Source organism: Carassius gibelio, chromosome B12 (genome assembly GCF_023724105.1).
Source record: "Carassius gibelio isolate Cgi1373 ecotype wild population from Czech Republic chromosome B12, carGib1.2-hapl.c, whole genome shotgun sequence".
In the NCBI taxonomy this organism is placed as follows: domain Eukaryota; kingdom Metazoa; phylum Chordata; class Actinopteri; order Cypriniformes; family Cyprinidae; genus Carassius; species Carassius gibelio.
The window spans coordinates 10,434,074-10,451,089 of record NC_068407.1 but is presented as its reverse complement, the minus strand read 5'-3'; the positions used below and the strand labels follow the sequence as shown (position 1 = coordinate 10,451,089).

At 36.4% G+C, this 17,016-nt stretch overlaps 2 protein-coding genes across 2 annotated transcripts; one reads left to right on the top strand and one right to left on the bottom strand.

Moving 5' to 3' along the window:
* Positions 1 to 3,702: 3,702 nt before the first annotated feature.
* LOC127968910 (homeobox protein SIX3-like) lies at positions 3,703 to 6,386 on the top strand. The gene is made up of 2 exons (XM_052570336.1): positions 3,703 to 4,651; positions 5,541 to 6,386. Exons 1-2 carry the CDS (start codon positions 3,960 to 3,962, stop codon positions 5,728 to 5,730), a joined length of 882 nt encoding a protein of 293 aa, XP_052426296.1. The 5' UTR covers positions 3,703 to 3,959; the 3' UTR covers positions 5,731 to 6,386.
* A 5,521-nt stretch (positions 6,387 to 11,907) lies between these two features.
* Positions 11,908 to 14,179, bottom strand: LOC127969434 (homeobox protein SIX2-like). The gene is made up of 2 exons (XM_052571372.1): positions 13,314 to 14,179; positions 11,908 to 12,453 (listed from the first exon to the last, which is right to left on the bottom strand). The coding sequence occupies exons 1-2, from the start codon at positions 13,871 to 13,873 to the stop codon at positions 12,141 to 12,143; spliced, it is 873 nt and encodes a 290-aa protein (XP_052427332.1). The 5' UTR covers positions 13,874 to 14,179; the 3' UTR covers positions 11,908 to 12,140.
* Between the last annotated feature and the right edge of the window lie 2,837 nt (positions 14,180 to 17,016).

Sequence of the window (17,016 nt, the reverse complement as noted above, 5' to 3'; positions counted from 1 at the left end):
ATAGAACTGTTGACTTTATATAGCAGTTTAACATGCTCATGTGTCTACAGTATAGTGTGCTTCAGACTAAAGGATTTGATGGTAAAACAAGCAGGGCATATATAATTATATGCGATAATAAATATTTTAAATATGAACTGATGAATATGGTTGGTGACTGTAGACAGCTGTCCAACATGAATGATTAATAAAGTGCCCAGGTAATGTCTTCATATCCAGCATAGCAAGTCACATTCAAACATTCAGATGGCTCAACATCTGTTCTGTGGGAGAGTATTAACACACTGCAGACTTTAATTAAATATGCATGGGGTATCTAAAATATGCCATGCAAATAATCCCTCTGTCAATTTTGATACCCCAACTAAAACACACTTCTCGTTCTCGTTGTCAGACAAAGGCATTAAGAATATTGAAGTTAGAAATTGAGAAATTAAAAACAAATCTTCAGAGAATACAGGTGCCTTAATTATAATTAAGTAAGTGCTATAAATGATTGAAATGCTACTGCTAGTATTTTCTTAGTTAAACAGGATATGTGTGTGTTTTGTTTGTTTGTTTGTTGGTCAGCAGAGGAAAGCGTTGTCTGCAGATGTTTCTAGAAGGTCTGATTGACTCCTCCCGGCGTCAGAGCTGGCAGCGCAGTGAAGGTGAAGGGCGACTTGTTGCATGAGGAACTGTGGGTACCCGTATGATTCACAATGAACAATTACGCACCAACGAAACTACTCTTATGAAGAGCAAGTTCATCTGGCAAATTTAGGTTTCGTGTTTACTCTGTAATTCTGTAACAGGTTTGTAAATGTTGTTAAGCCATGCCACCCTGATAAGCTGCCTTCAGCTTTACCGGGGATTATTAAGACTTCTCCAGCGACGAAAATACAAAAGTAATCGCAGATTAATTTTGTATCCTGTTATCTGTAACTTTAATAAATGGTTTTGACCGTCGACCTAATGCGTGCCTGAAAGTGTATGTAGCCTATTTCCTCTGATCTAATGCGAGGTGAATGTGACTGTGCCTTTGACAGAAATATTTCAAGGTCACTTTAAAGTTCAGCTGTACACTAACCTTAAATATAGGCTACTTTGTGTTTGCATAAATTTTTCAGTAGTTTTATAACTCCAATTAAATATGTTTCAGTTGGCCTATATATTATGCCATTTTTTTCCGTTTAAGAATCCGTTGAAGCATCAGGAAAATAATAATAATAATAATAATAATAATAATAATAATAATAATAATAATAATAATACAAAATCAAATAAAGATAATAATAATAATAAATTCTGCATTAAAATTTAAGTATTTTGTTTTAAGCTGTATGTATTGCAGAACTGTTGTGACAGAGGCTATTTAGACCTTTAGGTTTCTTGTAGCTAAGTTTACAAAACGTGCTTCTTAACCTCTTGAGACCCTGTGGCCTCATATGAGGACATTATATTTTTGTGAATTTCTCTGAGTCTGTTCATGCAACAGTTTTAGATCTGGATGTCCTGTACAGAGCACATTCAGGGCTTTTCAGAGATACCAAATGATTGGATGTTTCACATGACCACTCCCTCTCCTTGGTCATCAAAATGTCTGAAATTAATTTAGTGACACTCTTATAGAAATATGATAATATTTCTATAATATATTGTAGTTATCATTTAAATCTGTCTAATTTTTAAATTCTGTGTCATAAATCAACATCTCAGAAATATGTTATGGGGTTTCAAATCAAAATATGACTTTCTGTTACTAAACAGGACATTGATTTCATACATGTCCTCAGATGAGGACACCGGGACTAAACGCATGCTTATGACGCATTTTTGGAGACATAACAAATGAATAGAGAAAGAAATTATATTTCAATATTCTATGAAATATTATATATTATTATGAAAATCTTGACAATTATTACTCACATTATTACACTTCTTTTTTCATTACATGTTGCCCCAAAAACACATTTATATGCAAATTAGATTTAGTTTATAGATACATTGTATATAATTAGAAAACCCATTAATGGTAATTTTACACACATTTTGCAGAAAGAAAAATGTTATACTGAATTATTCTGTTATACCATAGTTGAGAATCATCTTCATACAAAGTTTGGTAAAAAAAAAAAAAAAAAATCTTGAACATTAAAAATTTATTGGTGATTTAAAAAAATCTATTGTTTTTGCCTATGCATTTTCATTCATGTCTTTTCATTTTTTTTTTAGAAATTGAGTCCCGATGTCCTCTGCCGAGGACATAACATAACTTTATAAATGAAATGCATGAATGCAGAGCACAAGGCTGCACTGGGAAATCCTGTGTGCGATGCATGACATGCAATGTGCATCTGTGCTTGCAAAGTGAATGAAACTGCTTTGCAGCATTTCACATCATGATAGACCCACTGTCCTCACATGAGGACATCTTTTTTCTGGGAAAACTACTTCCTGTACAAAAACAAATTTTAGGTATTATACTTATTAGGTCCTACATATCCCAAATAGCAAGAAAAATTATAAAATGCACAACAGGCAATCTCTCGGGTTTCAGGAGGTTAAAGCGCGTTGAGTGATTTTTGAGCTCAGTCCGTGTATAAATAGAGGTTGATATTTGCAGTGAACACGATATTCCACCAATTAACTAATCCTGATGAACAAAGAGGTCTCGTTACTTGTCTACGGGGCGCGAGATTAGTGCTTTGTTGGCAGTTATTATTATGCCAACACCTGTAGCCGAGGAAAGATAATTTAAAATCTTGCCTTGAAGCAATGCCTTTTTTAAATCGTTCCAAACGCATATTATTATAGCAACGAGGTTTTTTATTTATGTATTATCTAATGCCCAATTAATCACTAATGATAAATCTGCAGACATTACCTCCTTTTAACTGTACACATTAATCTTTAATGTAAGACAGTAGTGGTGTGCCCACTGGAGAGAAAGCCATTAAGCGCTAAACCCCAGGATAAACAGACAATTAGGCCAAGTGAATTAACTTGTTTGCGGCATTAATTACACGCTTTGTGCAAACAAAAAGCCTTGTGAAAGAATGTTATTTGACTCAGGCCTAACAAGCCGATCTTGTTTCCTGCTGATATTTTATCTCGCCTTTTAAACTGACAAAGAGGTTAAATAACTAATAATAATTACATGGAATACGCATTATGTTGTAGGCTATTTAAACGTAGTATCATGAGAGTTACAGATTGAACAAAAGCTTCGATTCTTATGTAAAATAAAATAAAAATGTATAAACATTTAATTTTACAAATAAGTGCCAATGTTTTGAGGTTCGATTAATTCAAATATATTAGTGTCTTTTAGATTTAATCCATTTATTATGGTTAAACCTTTTCAATCGCTTTTTTTCCTGTGGGAAAAAGTGCATATGCACTAGCCTACATACTGTAAAATTAATTTTCGGATTTTTTATAAAATAAAATAAAAATAATACAAAATAAAAATACAAAAACCTCCCAGTTCTTCTACGTTATAGAAATGCTTGGTAAATAACGGCAGGTTATTTATCTGTTGGCTTGCTCGCGGACTTTCACACCCACGCGCGGAAGCACACTCGCAGTAATATAGCAATATTCCACCTATTAATCCTCCTACCGTCGAGTGAACCGGCGCACCATTCGCCTGCTTGAAAACATCCCGCAGTGAGTGGCCAGTTCTGATTGGAGCGATGATAAAACCCCGCGCGCGCTCGAAGCAAATGCGGAGAAGGGCAGCGCGCACTGGCTGATGACGGGCAAGCTTGACAGTGATTGGCAGGGCTGCCATGACAACCACAGCACGACACCAGGAAGACCAATAGAAAAGCGATACAAAATGTTTCACCGTCGCACTCGAAGTTGATTAAGAGTAGATATCACGCGTTTGGTGGCACAACAGCGATAGCGGCGCATACACGACGTCCGTTTTGCCGTCTTTTCCCGTCTGTTTGTCTCTGACCGGCGAATCCATGGTTTTCAGGTCTCCTTTAGAGCTGTATCCCTCACATATTTTCCTGCCCAATTTCGCGGATCGCCCTCTGCTTCTAGCGGGCAGCATTCCAAGAGCGAGATCCCCGGAGGACTTAACGATGTTTCAGCTGCCCACCCTAAACTTCTCGGCGGAACAGGTGGCCAGCGTGTGCGAGACGCTGGAGGAAACCGGAGACATCGAGAGACTCGGACGTTTCCTTTGGTCCTTGCCCGTGGCACCGGGAGCCTGCGATTCCATCAACAAGCACGAGTCCATCCAGCGAGCCCGAGCGGTGGTCGCGTATCACACTGGAAGCTTCCGTGAATTGTACCACATCCTGGAAAACTACAAGTTCACCAAAGACTCTCATGGAAAGCTGCAAGCGATGTGGCTCGAAGCGCACTACCAAGAGGCAGAGAAGCTGCGCGGTCGTCCCCTCGGACCCGTTGATAAATACCGGGTCCGCAAGAAGTTCCCTTTGCCACGGACCATCTGGGATGGCGAACAGAAGACGCACTGTTTCAAGGAACGGACTCGCGGCTTGTTGAGGGAGTGGTACCTACAGGATCCTTACCCCAATCCGAGCAAGAAAAGGGAACTGGCACAAGCCACTGGACTGACTCCTACTCAAGTGGGCAACTGGTTTAAAAATCGAAGGCAAAGAGACAGAGCAGCTGCTGCCAAAAACAGGTCAGTTTAACAGAATTTGGAGAAATTGAAATTAAACGAATACTTGCAGAGATATAAAAGCAATTTGTAAACTACAATAGACAGCAAATGATGTCACACAACCTGCACGATGTGCTCGATCTCGGTATAGAAAGAAATCGAACAATATTATTTTATTTGTTTGAAAAAACAAAATAATTTTGCTATTGCTTTTGCATTTGCAATAGCGGACAATTTATTTTAATTTAATTGTTAAAGCTTTAGAAAACGTTTTATTTTATTTGGCGTTGTGATGTAAAATAATGATTTATTCTGGAGTTCTTAGTTAATTAAGTAAATAGGAAGATTATCATGACAGCACAACAGCAAAAAATCAATTTGCAGTTAGGTTATGATAATTGATTTTTTTTGTGATTAAAAATAACCCCATATATATATAATAAATTACGTGTTTTGAAAAAAATATATTTGACAGTGTATTTCCGTATAGTTTTCTTTAATTTCTAAACAAATTTACCAAAGCAAACACACATATTTTTCATGTAATTTTAAACTGATATAGCGTAGATATAATCAAATATAGGCCTATAAAAATGTCATTAAATATGGCTAGAGCTCATTATTTATAATTAGAAATATATTTATATTTTTAATTAAAAGATATGGATGTTTATGAAAAAATATAAGCTTGTACATTAATAGAAATATCAAATCCTTACATAAAAATCGACTTGAGTAACTAAATTGCTTTTTACTCTTTTTGTTCCGATCTCACATTTAAAATCAGGTTTGTTATTATTAGAGACACTGTCGAAACCCGTCGAATTCTAACAATGCAGTCTGTGCTGTATGTATAATTGATTATCGTATTGCATAAATAATCTAATTTTCTAAATCCGTGTGTTTTTAGGCTTCAGCACCACGGACTGGGTCAAAGCGGCCTGCGCTCCATGTCAGATCCCGGGTGCACACCGCACAGCTCGGCCGAGTCCCCTTGCGCGGCCGCCAGCCCCACTACCAGCGTCTCCAGTATGAATGAACGAGGCGACGGAGGGACCATTCTCTCAGTTACTGACAGTGATTCTGATTTCGATGTATGATGCACCGTCAGACAAATATGGAACATTTTTGCCCAGAGAAAAATGAACTGAGAAATTGTGGGCAATATGGGGGCCGGCCATTTTGCCACCTTGTGTTCGACAAAAGGAGAAAAGCATGCTGTTTTTCCAGCGCTTCAACGGACTGACGCCCTATCCTTTCATTTCCAATGCCTACACGACCATGTTGCATGTTCATTCGTGAATATTTTGCATTTTTTAAGGCATTTATGAAGTGGAGTCTGAGAAGGTATAACTTGGTGTTGATGCTCAGTCAAATGAGTGAACCGGAGAGACAATTTTGTTATTTTGTGTTTATCCAGACAATCGTTGAAGTCAAAAGCACCTTTATTCCCCCCCTCGATGTTCATACTAATTTTATCGCGAGATTTATATTGAATTGTCCATGTCTGATTCAAAGTTTTCCTTATAGGTCTAGGCCTTTCTAGATATGCTTGTATGATATCGCAATTACGCCACTCTCTTTCCTGCAAATTTCTTTATGTTGTGTCCATAAAGCGTGAGTAACTGTCTGTTAAGTGCTTGGAGAATTTAAGTGTCTATTCATTCTGCTCGTTTTTATACTGTAAATGGGTTAATGGCGCTGAAAACACAGTGTTATGGGTCACTTTTATGCAAATAAATATAATTTAATATAATGACTATCAGAGTATTATTTGTTTGTTTAATGAGTTGACATTGTTGCATTTTGTCAAAAAAGGGGAGAAAATATATTTGCTATTCTATAGCCTACATTAATTCCTTGTTCGTTTTTATTTTTATTTTAGGAGTGTTTAAATTATTTAGATAAGTCCACGTTAAACAGAACTAAAAAAGAGATTAAGAAGAGTTATTGCTTTCGTTCTTTTATTTCTTTAATTCTAAAATGTTGTTCAATTTTAACTATTATTGTTGTTATTATTATTATTGAAGTAGTTAGATTTTCATTGGTGCAAACAATTTGAAAATAAAATGAATTCTATTCAGCCTATACATTTAAATAAAGGGAGAGTAGCTTACAGCTTTCGTGTTGCCAGTGCAAATACATATCCATTTTCGTTCCCATATTTATAACTGATTTAAATTTGTTATGCTTCTGGCAAAGAACAATATAAAATAATCGTAGAACAGAAGGAAACTATGGAAATAATTCTGACAAAATGTATTAATACATTACAAAGCTTAGAATTTTTATTATAATTATTAACTAATGTATATATAAAGAAAGCTAAATAAAATAAATAAATAAATAAAGAGAAAAAAGATCATCAAAGTCCGACGTGTTAGACGAAAAAAAGAGATAATTATAATCATGAATCGTAAAAGCTTAGGTGACCATGTATACACCTTCAATTAATGGTCTTGTCAAAGTAGAAATAAACGCGGATGAAACACATATTAAACCCAAAAGTGAACGTGCTTGTGGACATATCAACTAACGTTGATATAGTACGAAATAAAAATAATAAAAGTTTTATTTTTCAATATATCTTTTTATTTGATGTCCTTGTACTCACTAGTGGCTTATGTTAACCAGGTAATCACGTATTCGCCGATACGTGGAATTAAACTAGTGCCACCACATTACTTACACATTATTCCATAGAGCTCACTGTAATCACCGCAGTTGTAAAACGTCATTTATCGGTCTAATAATGCCATCATTCAGTTTCAGACTTCTCTTTTACTACCACCATAAGGCTAAATAACAAGAGGATGGTTTGTTTGTGGTGTCCTAACAGCATTCCATATAAGAGAAAGAGTGTGTCGTTTACTGTGAGAGGATTTCTGTTCCCTCTTCTCCCCTTTGATTTGATCGCTTAACTGAGCACAACTTTTTATTCGTGTTTATTCACGCGGCAGTTCCCCTTGACCTGGATTCATTGTGCTGCGTTGAGCTACGCTATAAAATAATCTCAACGCGAAGCGCCTCTTCAGCACACCAGAAGTGCAATTTAGTGCAAGTCCAAGGCTACACTCAATTTTACACTTAAAATGTTAATAGTGAAGTAAATAGAGAAAAATGACTAAATCTGATATAGTTAAATTGTTAGCAAGTCTGCTTCACATTTTCTGCTTAATTTGATTAATAGCCTATATTACATTTATCAATTCATAAATTAACCATGGTGGAAGAATATTGCCAATTCGATGACAAATAATCAATCTGTAAATAAAATAGCAACCACTAAAGTAGCTACAAGCTTTGCAACAAAAGTATCTTTTGCCTGAGGATGCAACAGTAGCCTACACTGATCGAGCGACTTCCGTTTAGATCAATATCGAACGGTAAGTCTACAGAACATAAGTAGTCCTTGTCATTATCACGTAGGCCTATTATAGATTTACATACAACTCATGTAGTCACAAAAATTAAAGTGTTGTTTTAAAGATCTTAAATGCATGTTAGTTGGCTAACTGTGTCCACCCATAATTAATGCGCGCTATTGAGGAATCTCACGAAATCAAGACTGAAAACGAAATATAATTTTATAATTCGCACACCCATGAAAGTGACCGCACTTCCATAGTGGGGGGGGGGGGGGGGGCTGTGCAAGTCAATGGGAACCAGCAACTGAAGGTGAACTATCCCTTTAAATTTGTAACTGCATATGGGGCCTTGGAGCACATTAGGCCTACTTGTCGGCGAAAGTACATTTTGATTCTTGTCAAACTTTTTATATTAATACTTTTGTACTACATTTACTTAAAAAAATGACTTGTGGTTATGTCATTATTAAGCGGTGGTAAATGTTTGCTTGCTCACAGTTCACCCCAAACATGTTTATAGCTGCACACGTGCTACAGTCATGACGCTTAAATGGTTGTCACATGTAAACTGTTTTTTTTTTTTTTTTTTCAAGTGTGAATCTGAAAGCGACTGAAACATAAAGCTCAAGGCAGGGACGTCAAACTCCGTTTCCTGGAGGGCCGCAGCTCTGCAGAGTTTTGTTCAAACAAACTAGTTTTCAAATAAGCCTGAAGGACCTGAAAGATAAGGTGTGTTTAATAAGGTTGGATATAAACTCTGCAGGGCTGTGGCCTTCCAGGAATTGAGTTTCACATGCCTGCTTTAGGAAGTGCGACAAATGTCATGAACTTTTCCTACAGTTGAAGCCTTTACATCCTATTCATGTGCCTATGTCGCCATCATGCGGTTACTATTTCATAAAACAATCAACGCTGTGGAACTTTTAAGTCTAGTGATTTATATATATATGCTCTATGACACACATACACACACACACACACACACACACACACACACACACACACACATATATATATATATATATATATATATATATATATATATATATATATAATATGTGTGACAGTCTTTATTAATAAGTACAGAAATTGAATACTACTCTGGGCTATAATATTTAGATTGTTATGTTGTAACGAACAACATCTTTGTTTAAAAGAAGCTGAAAAATGAAAATGAACTCCAGGTTGTGACTTTGCCACCACTTGAACCATAAAAGACGTTGTGAAGTTGTGAAGTTGAGCAGCCTTTAAAATAAATGAATTGAATTGAAAGTATTGTAATGGAAGATGTGGGCCTTGTAAGAAAATTATTTCATGTTTTACTCTCATTTGCTTTTCAAATATTTGATTAAAGAAATTGTTTCATTTAAAATGATTAACATAAAAATATGTATTGGAATGTTTTATCCTCACTGATCTTTTTATAATCTCTTCCTCCATAACTTTAGGTCTAGGCACTTTGATGACAATAAAAGTAACAAATTTCAGTAGACATGAGACATTCTTGCTTTCACAAGAAAAATATTTGAATAATTTGAATCCTCTTCTTCTTCTTCCATTTCAAATCTTCTCCAACAAGCCTGTAGCATTCCAGCCACATGTTGCATGTTAATAATGTCATAATTACACAGTGCTTAGACCTGCAGTAATCCACATCTCATACCACCAATAAATACATATTCTTTCACCACTTTCAGAATTAATTGAACATTAATATTTCTAAAACCACGCCTTTACCAAATTCATACTCATTTATTTTATTACAATCATAAATTATTCTTTTATCATTTTTCATGCCGAGTATTACCAAGAGTCCAGAGTTTTGTGACCTTATAGGGATCGTGACGGATTGTAGCATGATAGAAGATTAGTTAAGTACGCAGGAGCTAAGCTATTAAGGGACTTAAAAGTAAGTACTATTTTGTAACTGATACGGAACTTAATATGTAGCCAGTGCAGACATTGTAAAATTGGCAATATGATATAATATCTTCTTGACCTCAAGCAGCTGCAATTTAGATAGACTACCTGTAGCTTGTTTACTGAAGATGCAGGACAACCAAGGGCTGTGTTTCCCGATAACTGTGTCTCTTATAGCGCTGCGAAGTCTCTAAAGGTACACCTTGTTATACCTTTCCTAGGTGTGTTCCCCGAACTATAAATAAGGTTGCTTAAGGTAAATCCTCATGCGTGCGACGATAAAAGCTGCTGCCAATGGCGGTGGTGCTGAATAGGTCTCCTCCAAGTATCGATGGCTCGAGAATCTATTATTCACTACAGGAGCTCCTTCACTGCGTTAAAGAGAGTGGGCAACATACTGAAAGAAAGCGATGTTCATTTTAAAGAAGCACTTTAGAAATAGTAGAAATTTCATTTATCGGTGCTCACTGCATTTATAAAATGTTCCAAATTGCAAACTCAACTTTGGATATCACACGTACACACGCGTATGTGTGCGTGTGTGTGTGTCATGTGACGCATAGCCACAACAGCATTTTTTTATTTATTTATCATGAAATATATTCTATATATTCTCACCTGTATATATTATTTTAATGGTCAAAGTAATGAATGTAATCTATAAACTATACGCATAAAAACCTTTCTGTTTACTTAATTAACCTATATGGGTGTCATGCCATAATATATTTTTAATACGAATGAGTTTATATTTAATGCACAGACAGCAAGCCGTTTTGGCCCACAACAGGCTCACATCTGTATCATCCTATCACGACTTTTTAGCACAGTGGTGGCCACTAGCGGAGTGAAATGTGAACAGCGATAAGGTATAGCTAAGAGTGGTCCAGACTGACCTTATGAACGAATGACTTACTGAATGTGTACTTAAAACACGTATTAACGTCAAGGTACAACTTGAGGTATAAGTCACGAACGACGTAGCGTTAAGAAGGTTTCGGAAAACGCAGTCCACTGATTTACACTCCCGTCTAGAGGTCATAGATGCATGAACTAGCTTTTCTGCATCAGAAACAGGTTGCATGATCCATGGCTTGGTAATGTTTCTACGATAGAAGAATGCTGCTTTTGTAGCATGGTAAAGATGATTGTATTTCTGTCTAATATAACACCCACATGACTGTAGAACAGTACCTCCGTCTAGATGCAATTGTAATCTAAGAGATTCTGTGTAGCTAGTGCTTTTTGGTCCAATAACTAATATATCTGGAAATAGTTACAAATTATCTCAGTAGTGATCTTCAGCTTTTTCTTTGAAAACGAGTGGGTTAGGCCACTGCTTTTAATTACATACCGTTGCCAATAGGGGGCAGTATATGCCCACAATGTTTTTGTTTGTTTGTTTGTTTTTAAAGAACAGAATACAAGTTAAAAACGAAGCTTGCAAAATGTTATCTAAAAAAAGAGAAATGCTGTTTTTATGTTGTATAAATAATTACAATTTCATAGCTCTTTTCATATCAAAGTAAAACCAAAGTTGTGCTACAATTACAACTTGCAATGATAATTGCATTTTTTTTCCCGCGCTGAATGTAATTACCAATGAACAATTTATGAAGAGTTAATAAAATTGTGAAGAATGGAAAATTCTTGTAACAATCTTTGCAAAGAAAAAAAAAAAAAAAAAACTTACACATATGTTACTGCACTTTACATAAAGTTATAAATTGAACATGGATATTCATGCCTTAAATGACAAAGAATTTTTTTGGATGTATGTATCCAAACATGACAAAGCGCCATGCGTTATGAAGGAAATTCAAAATAATTGAATTTACATGTCTCTACTTACTTGTATTGGCATTTATTGCAATAATAAATCAGCAGATGAGATTCTGTCAAATCCGCTTTCGATGAAGCTATTAAAACTGACAGATGCAGTAAACTGTAAAAAAAAAAATGTTCAAGGAGACCACACATTTTGACCTTATTAAATATATATTTTATTACTTACATTTTAGCTAGACATATAAAAAAACTATTCCTTGATAACATTGAATTGTTACCGAATTACCGTGTGTCATCTGGTAGTCCTTTTTTTTAATAATTTTTTTATTTTTTATTTTTTAAATGTCCTCTCAGCTTGACTAACTCACGTTTGGTAGCCTATGATAACGAAGCTAGCAACTGGGGGGAAAGTCAAAGATTAAGTGTTTTATTTCTTATGATCCAAGTTCCACCAGGCTGGCCGTCATGGTGTTGAGAAGGCCGTCGTGCATGGAGAATTGGAGGTGGCTGTGAGCGTCTGAACCACTGACGGGGATGATGGAGGCGCTGGGGCCGGGCGGAGGCGCGAAGCTGTGCAGGGGTGGCAGACCCGAGTTGGGGGGCATGAGGATGGCTGGGCTCATGGAGCTGTGATCCGGGGTCGCCGCGGGAGATTTGTCGTCCTCTGAACTTTCGCATAGAGATTTGTTTTCGTTCACGTGAGAGGTCAGTGGGTTGTGACCGTTTGGATTTGCACCATCGTTTTCCCTGTTGGAGCAGATCATTCAAATTCATTAGTAGCCCAGCAAAAACAACAACCGTCGCTTACTGATGGACATACAAACACCTGGACCGCGCATGACTAAATCTGGCAAGTTAAATATACACTTTTATTTTTCTCCATTAGGAGGATATTTCAGGCCTTTTTAAGTTGGAAGCAAAAGCTATATTTATATAGGCTAAATGTTATATATACACACACACACACACATACATACATACATACATACATACATACATACATACATACATACATACATACATATATATATATATATATATATATATATATATATATATATATATATATATATATATGGACTCTGTTTTATACAGTTAGAACAATCATACGTCAGTAATATCTAAAACCCTTCCTCAGCCCCTATCAGTTAAAGTGAGATGATATGATTTCAAAGAAATATATACAGGTATTTATTTATGTATTATATTTCTGTGACTTTAGCATAACTCGTTAATTAAAAAGGCAGGTGACAAACCTCCTGTAGTTGCAATGCCACTGATGTCATCAAATTAAACTCATTTATTAATTGTGCTGCTGCTGATATATATTTTCTAATAAGTCAAATTGTTTTTAAATCTTTGACATTTAGATTATTCTATAATAAGAATAATTAAGACTATACTTATTTAATTTCTGTATTTATTAATGTCTTTATTTTACCCACAAGTAGGCCTACACTAATGAATGCAAATATTTTTATATAAGCTAGCATTTTTTTGTATATTTTTTTTTAAATATGACTACCATCATTTTGGTAAGCATTCCACCGCTGTTGTACAGAAAGTTCGTTTGTGTATCGTCTTGAGAGTAATGGTGTACTTCCTACCTTTCCTTTGCTTCTGCTGCACGGTCTCTCTGCCTCCTGTTCTTGAACCAGTTGCTGACCTGAGTCGTGGTGAGGCCAGTGGCCTCAGCCAGTTCTTTCTTCTCTCTCGGTGAAGGGTACGGGTTGTGAGTGTACCACTCTTTAAGTACACACCGGCTCTTCTCCTTAAAACAGTAGCTGGTCTCCTCTCCATCCCAGATGGTGCGAGGCAGCGGAAACTTCCTGCGCACGCGGTATTTTCCCACTGCGCCCAGAGGACGGCCGCGTAATTTCTCCGCATCGATATAGTGAGCTTTCAACCAGAGCTGTTGCAGTTTAGGGTGGTTGTGCGGAGAAAACTGGTGGCTCTCTAATACTTTGTAGAGCTCCCTGAAGTTGCCCCGGTGAAAAGCTACCACAGCCTTCGCTTTCAACACGCTCTCGTTTTTGTGGAGGTGCTCACAAGCAGGTAAGGACCACAGAAAGCGCCCGAGACGTTCGATACTCCCACCTTGCTGAAGGACCTCGCAGACGCAGGCAACCTGCTCTTGGGTAAATCCAAAAGTTGATGGCATAGACATAGTTCAAGGCAATAGGACACCTGGTGTCGCGCGCGGATCTTAACGTTGGTTTTTAAGGCAATATCCACTTTGGAAACTCAAGCAACGAGGCTCCCCCAAATTAAGAATTTCAGTTCTCGATGTACATTTTCAACGAAAAGATGGTTTAAAATCAGTCCAATCAAAAAACAAAACAAAAGCAAAGCTAACAGTTTGAGTCATATCTTGCATTGCATTGCATTGCAATATCATGACGCGCTAATCATTTCATTCGCGCGCAATAGATTCTTTCCTAGACTGTCCTCAGTTATCAGCCCGCCCTCTGGTTGTCATATCTCTTACAGAGTGCCCAGTGTGTAAGGACGGCTTGCGCATCCTCCTGGGGAGTCATACGGGCAAGTGTGGAGAGAATCTGTTTCGCAGAACCTGACCCTGCCTCTTGGAGATAGAATAGTCACCTCGGGGGAAGGAGTGCGCGCAACACACTCCAAAAACAGACACTGCTGTATTATAATCTCAGAATAAAGGGGGAAACCAATAGCTACACAGAGAAATGTTTTTGTTATTATTAACAAAAAGTTTTGTGGGGGGAACTTCTGCCTGAAAATGTCCTTTTGATTACTGTAGTTTCATTTCACCATCACTTGTTTTGTATGAAAATGCATAGGCTAGGCGACACGTGAGTTTACGTCATTTTCTAGTTCAAAACAAAATCATCAAAATATTTGTGCAAAATGCAAATGTAAAATAATTAAAAGTGAGGAAAAATAAACAAAATATCGTTTTAAAATGAATCGGTTTTTTTTCTAGTGATGGATGGCGGGCACCAGAGGTTTGCTGGATTGATGTTTGTGACGAGAAGTCTCTGGTGTCGTGTATCTGACGAGTTATTTTGGAATGTAACGTGACTCCAGCGTACTTTTTCATATGGACATTGTAATTCTAGCATTTGGTTCCAGAGGGACATAGATATTTAGTAAATTCGTTTTATGGTGAGCTAATATATAGCCTATTCGCTAGCTCTAGCCGAGTCATGAAAATATGTTGATGTTAGTTTGCATATGAAAGCAAAACATACAGTCATGCATTTAGACTGAATATGCTGCACACTGGCGTTAATATATTTTATTACATTACAAAACATGGTAGTTATTAAGCTAGTACTGTAATAATAAATGGAATTAACATTCTTTAAAATATGTATAGGTTGATTATTGGTTCTTTAGAATTATTTAGGTTCAGCAAAGAATAATCTAAATTAAAAACAATTTGAAGTTGTCTAGAAGTTTCTGCTGTTGCATTGCAAATACTTCAGATTAGGATTACAATAAAGGGTTAATTCCTTATAGAACCTAAAAAGTATCCTTTATTTAAAGAGTAAACACATCATCTCACATTTATGCATTGTGTTATATTTTACCATTTTTGCTCAAATAAGCTCAAGTTAACCTACTGATATATTCAAAACAGAAATATTATTACGCATAATATTCAGAAACAGTGGTCACGTATTTCCCCCAAGAACCTTTACATTTGCATGGCATGCTTCATGTTTGCATTGTGGGATATTGTGTTACATATTTTACTTGTCTTTTTGTCAAAAAAAAAAAAAAAAAAGTCCAGACCCATCTCAATAGCCTACGACACACATGCTCATTCTCACACACGTGCATGCAGACGTAAAGGGTTGAGTTTTCAGTAAAAGGATCTGATTGATTATGCATGGCTGGGATCATTTTCCAGTGAAGGGGAGGAGGTGTCTGAGCAGTTGTTAGCCAGTCTGAGACCTCCTGATGGCAGCCACAGCAGCAGAGATGGCCGAAAGTGGACGTTCAGAGTGGCTTCAGCTCGCAGCAGGACAGAGGGAGTCAGTTTGAGTCCATTTTAAAAACCATTCTTTATTCAGGGGAGCTGCTCCATGCTAGCTTTGCCGTGTCATTCTAAACCATGCGTCAAAGACAGTGAGCCGAGCTTGGCTGCTGTCTGGGGCTCCAGCCTCTGACCTTGATGATGGAGAAGTGAGGAGATGATGGGGAGAATGTTTGCCTGCTCTTAAAGGACTAGCTTACTCTTTAATGAATTAGTTATTGTTCAATGATTGCTGGTCTCTCCTAAATGATAGTTCACTCAAAAAAGAAACATCTGTTACTGGTCTCGCCATCACGTCTTTCCGTATCTGTATGACTTATTTCTTCTGCAGAACAGAAAATAAGATACTCTGAAGAATGTTTAGAATAAAGAAGTAATGTTTCTGTCCACACAATGAAAGTAAATGGAGTCCAAAACAGTATTGAATGCCATTGACTTTCACTGTATATGGACAACATTAGATTATGTGTTCTGAACTTTATTTTGTTTGTTCTTTTTTGTGTTTATGAAGGTGAGTAAATAATGGGTGTACTGTACCTTTAAAACTTAATCATATTACTTTAAGCAATAGTTCAGCCAAAAATTCTTTCTATCATTATCTATTCTATTCTATCTATTTATGATGGTCCCCCACATTGAACTGGATTTAAGGGGGCAAAAAGCTAATTCTTTGCAATGGACCCAGAATCCCTAGCAACATTTTGAAGGATGTTGGTAAACAAAACAGTTTGGTTGACTTCAAATATAAGGACCAAAGAGTTGAGACATTTCTTTTATGTTCCATAGAAATAAGAAATTCATGCAAGTTTGGAACGCCATGAAGATTAGTAAATTGAAGACAATTATTTTCATTTTGGGTGGTCTAAGTAATATAGAATCATAAACCCAAAAGTGAAACTTCTGTCATGTGTCTCACCATCATGTCGTTCCAAACCGGTATGACTTATTTCTTCTGCAGAATACAAAAAGTAAGATGAGTAAAAGTGAGTGAAATGAAGTGTGAAGTGAGTAAAGTAAAGAGTAGTAAAGTAAATGGGGTCCAAAACAACAATAAAATTAGATTTTTCTACATTTTCTTTAGTATTCTGCAGAAGAAAGAAAGTCATACAAGTTTGAAGTCAACAATAGTCATTGAAGTCAAGTCAACAATATGAAGGTGATTAAATAATGACAAAATGTAAATTTTTTGTGGACTTTGCCTCACTTACTCTTCCTCATGAAGATGTTTTGAAGGATGTATGACTTATTGAGGATAAATAACACTGACAGTTTTTAATTTATGATTAAACTATCCA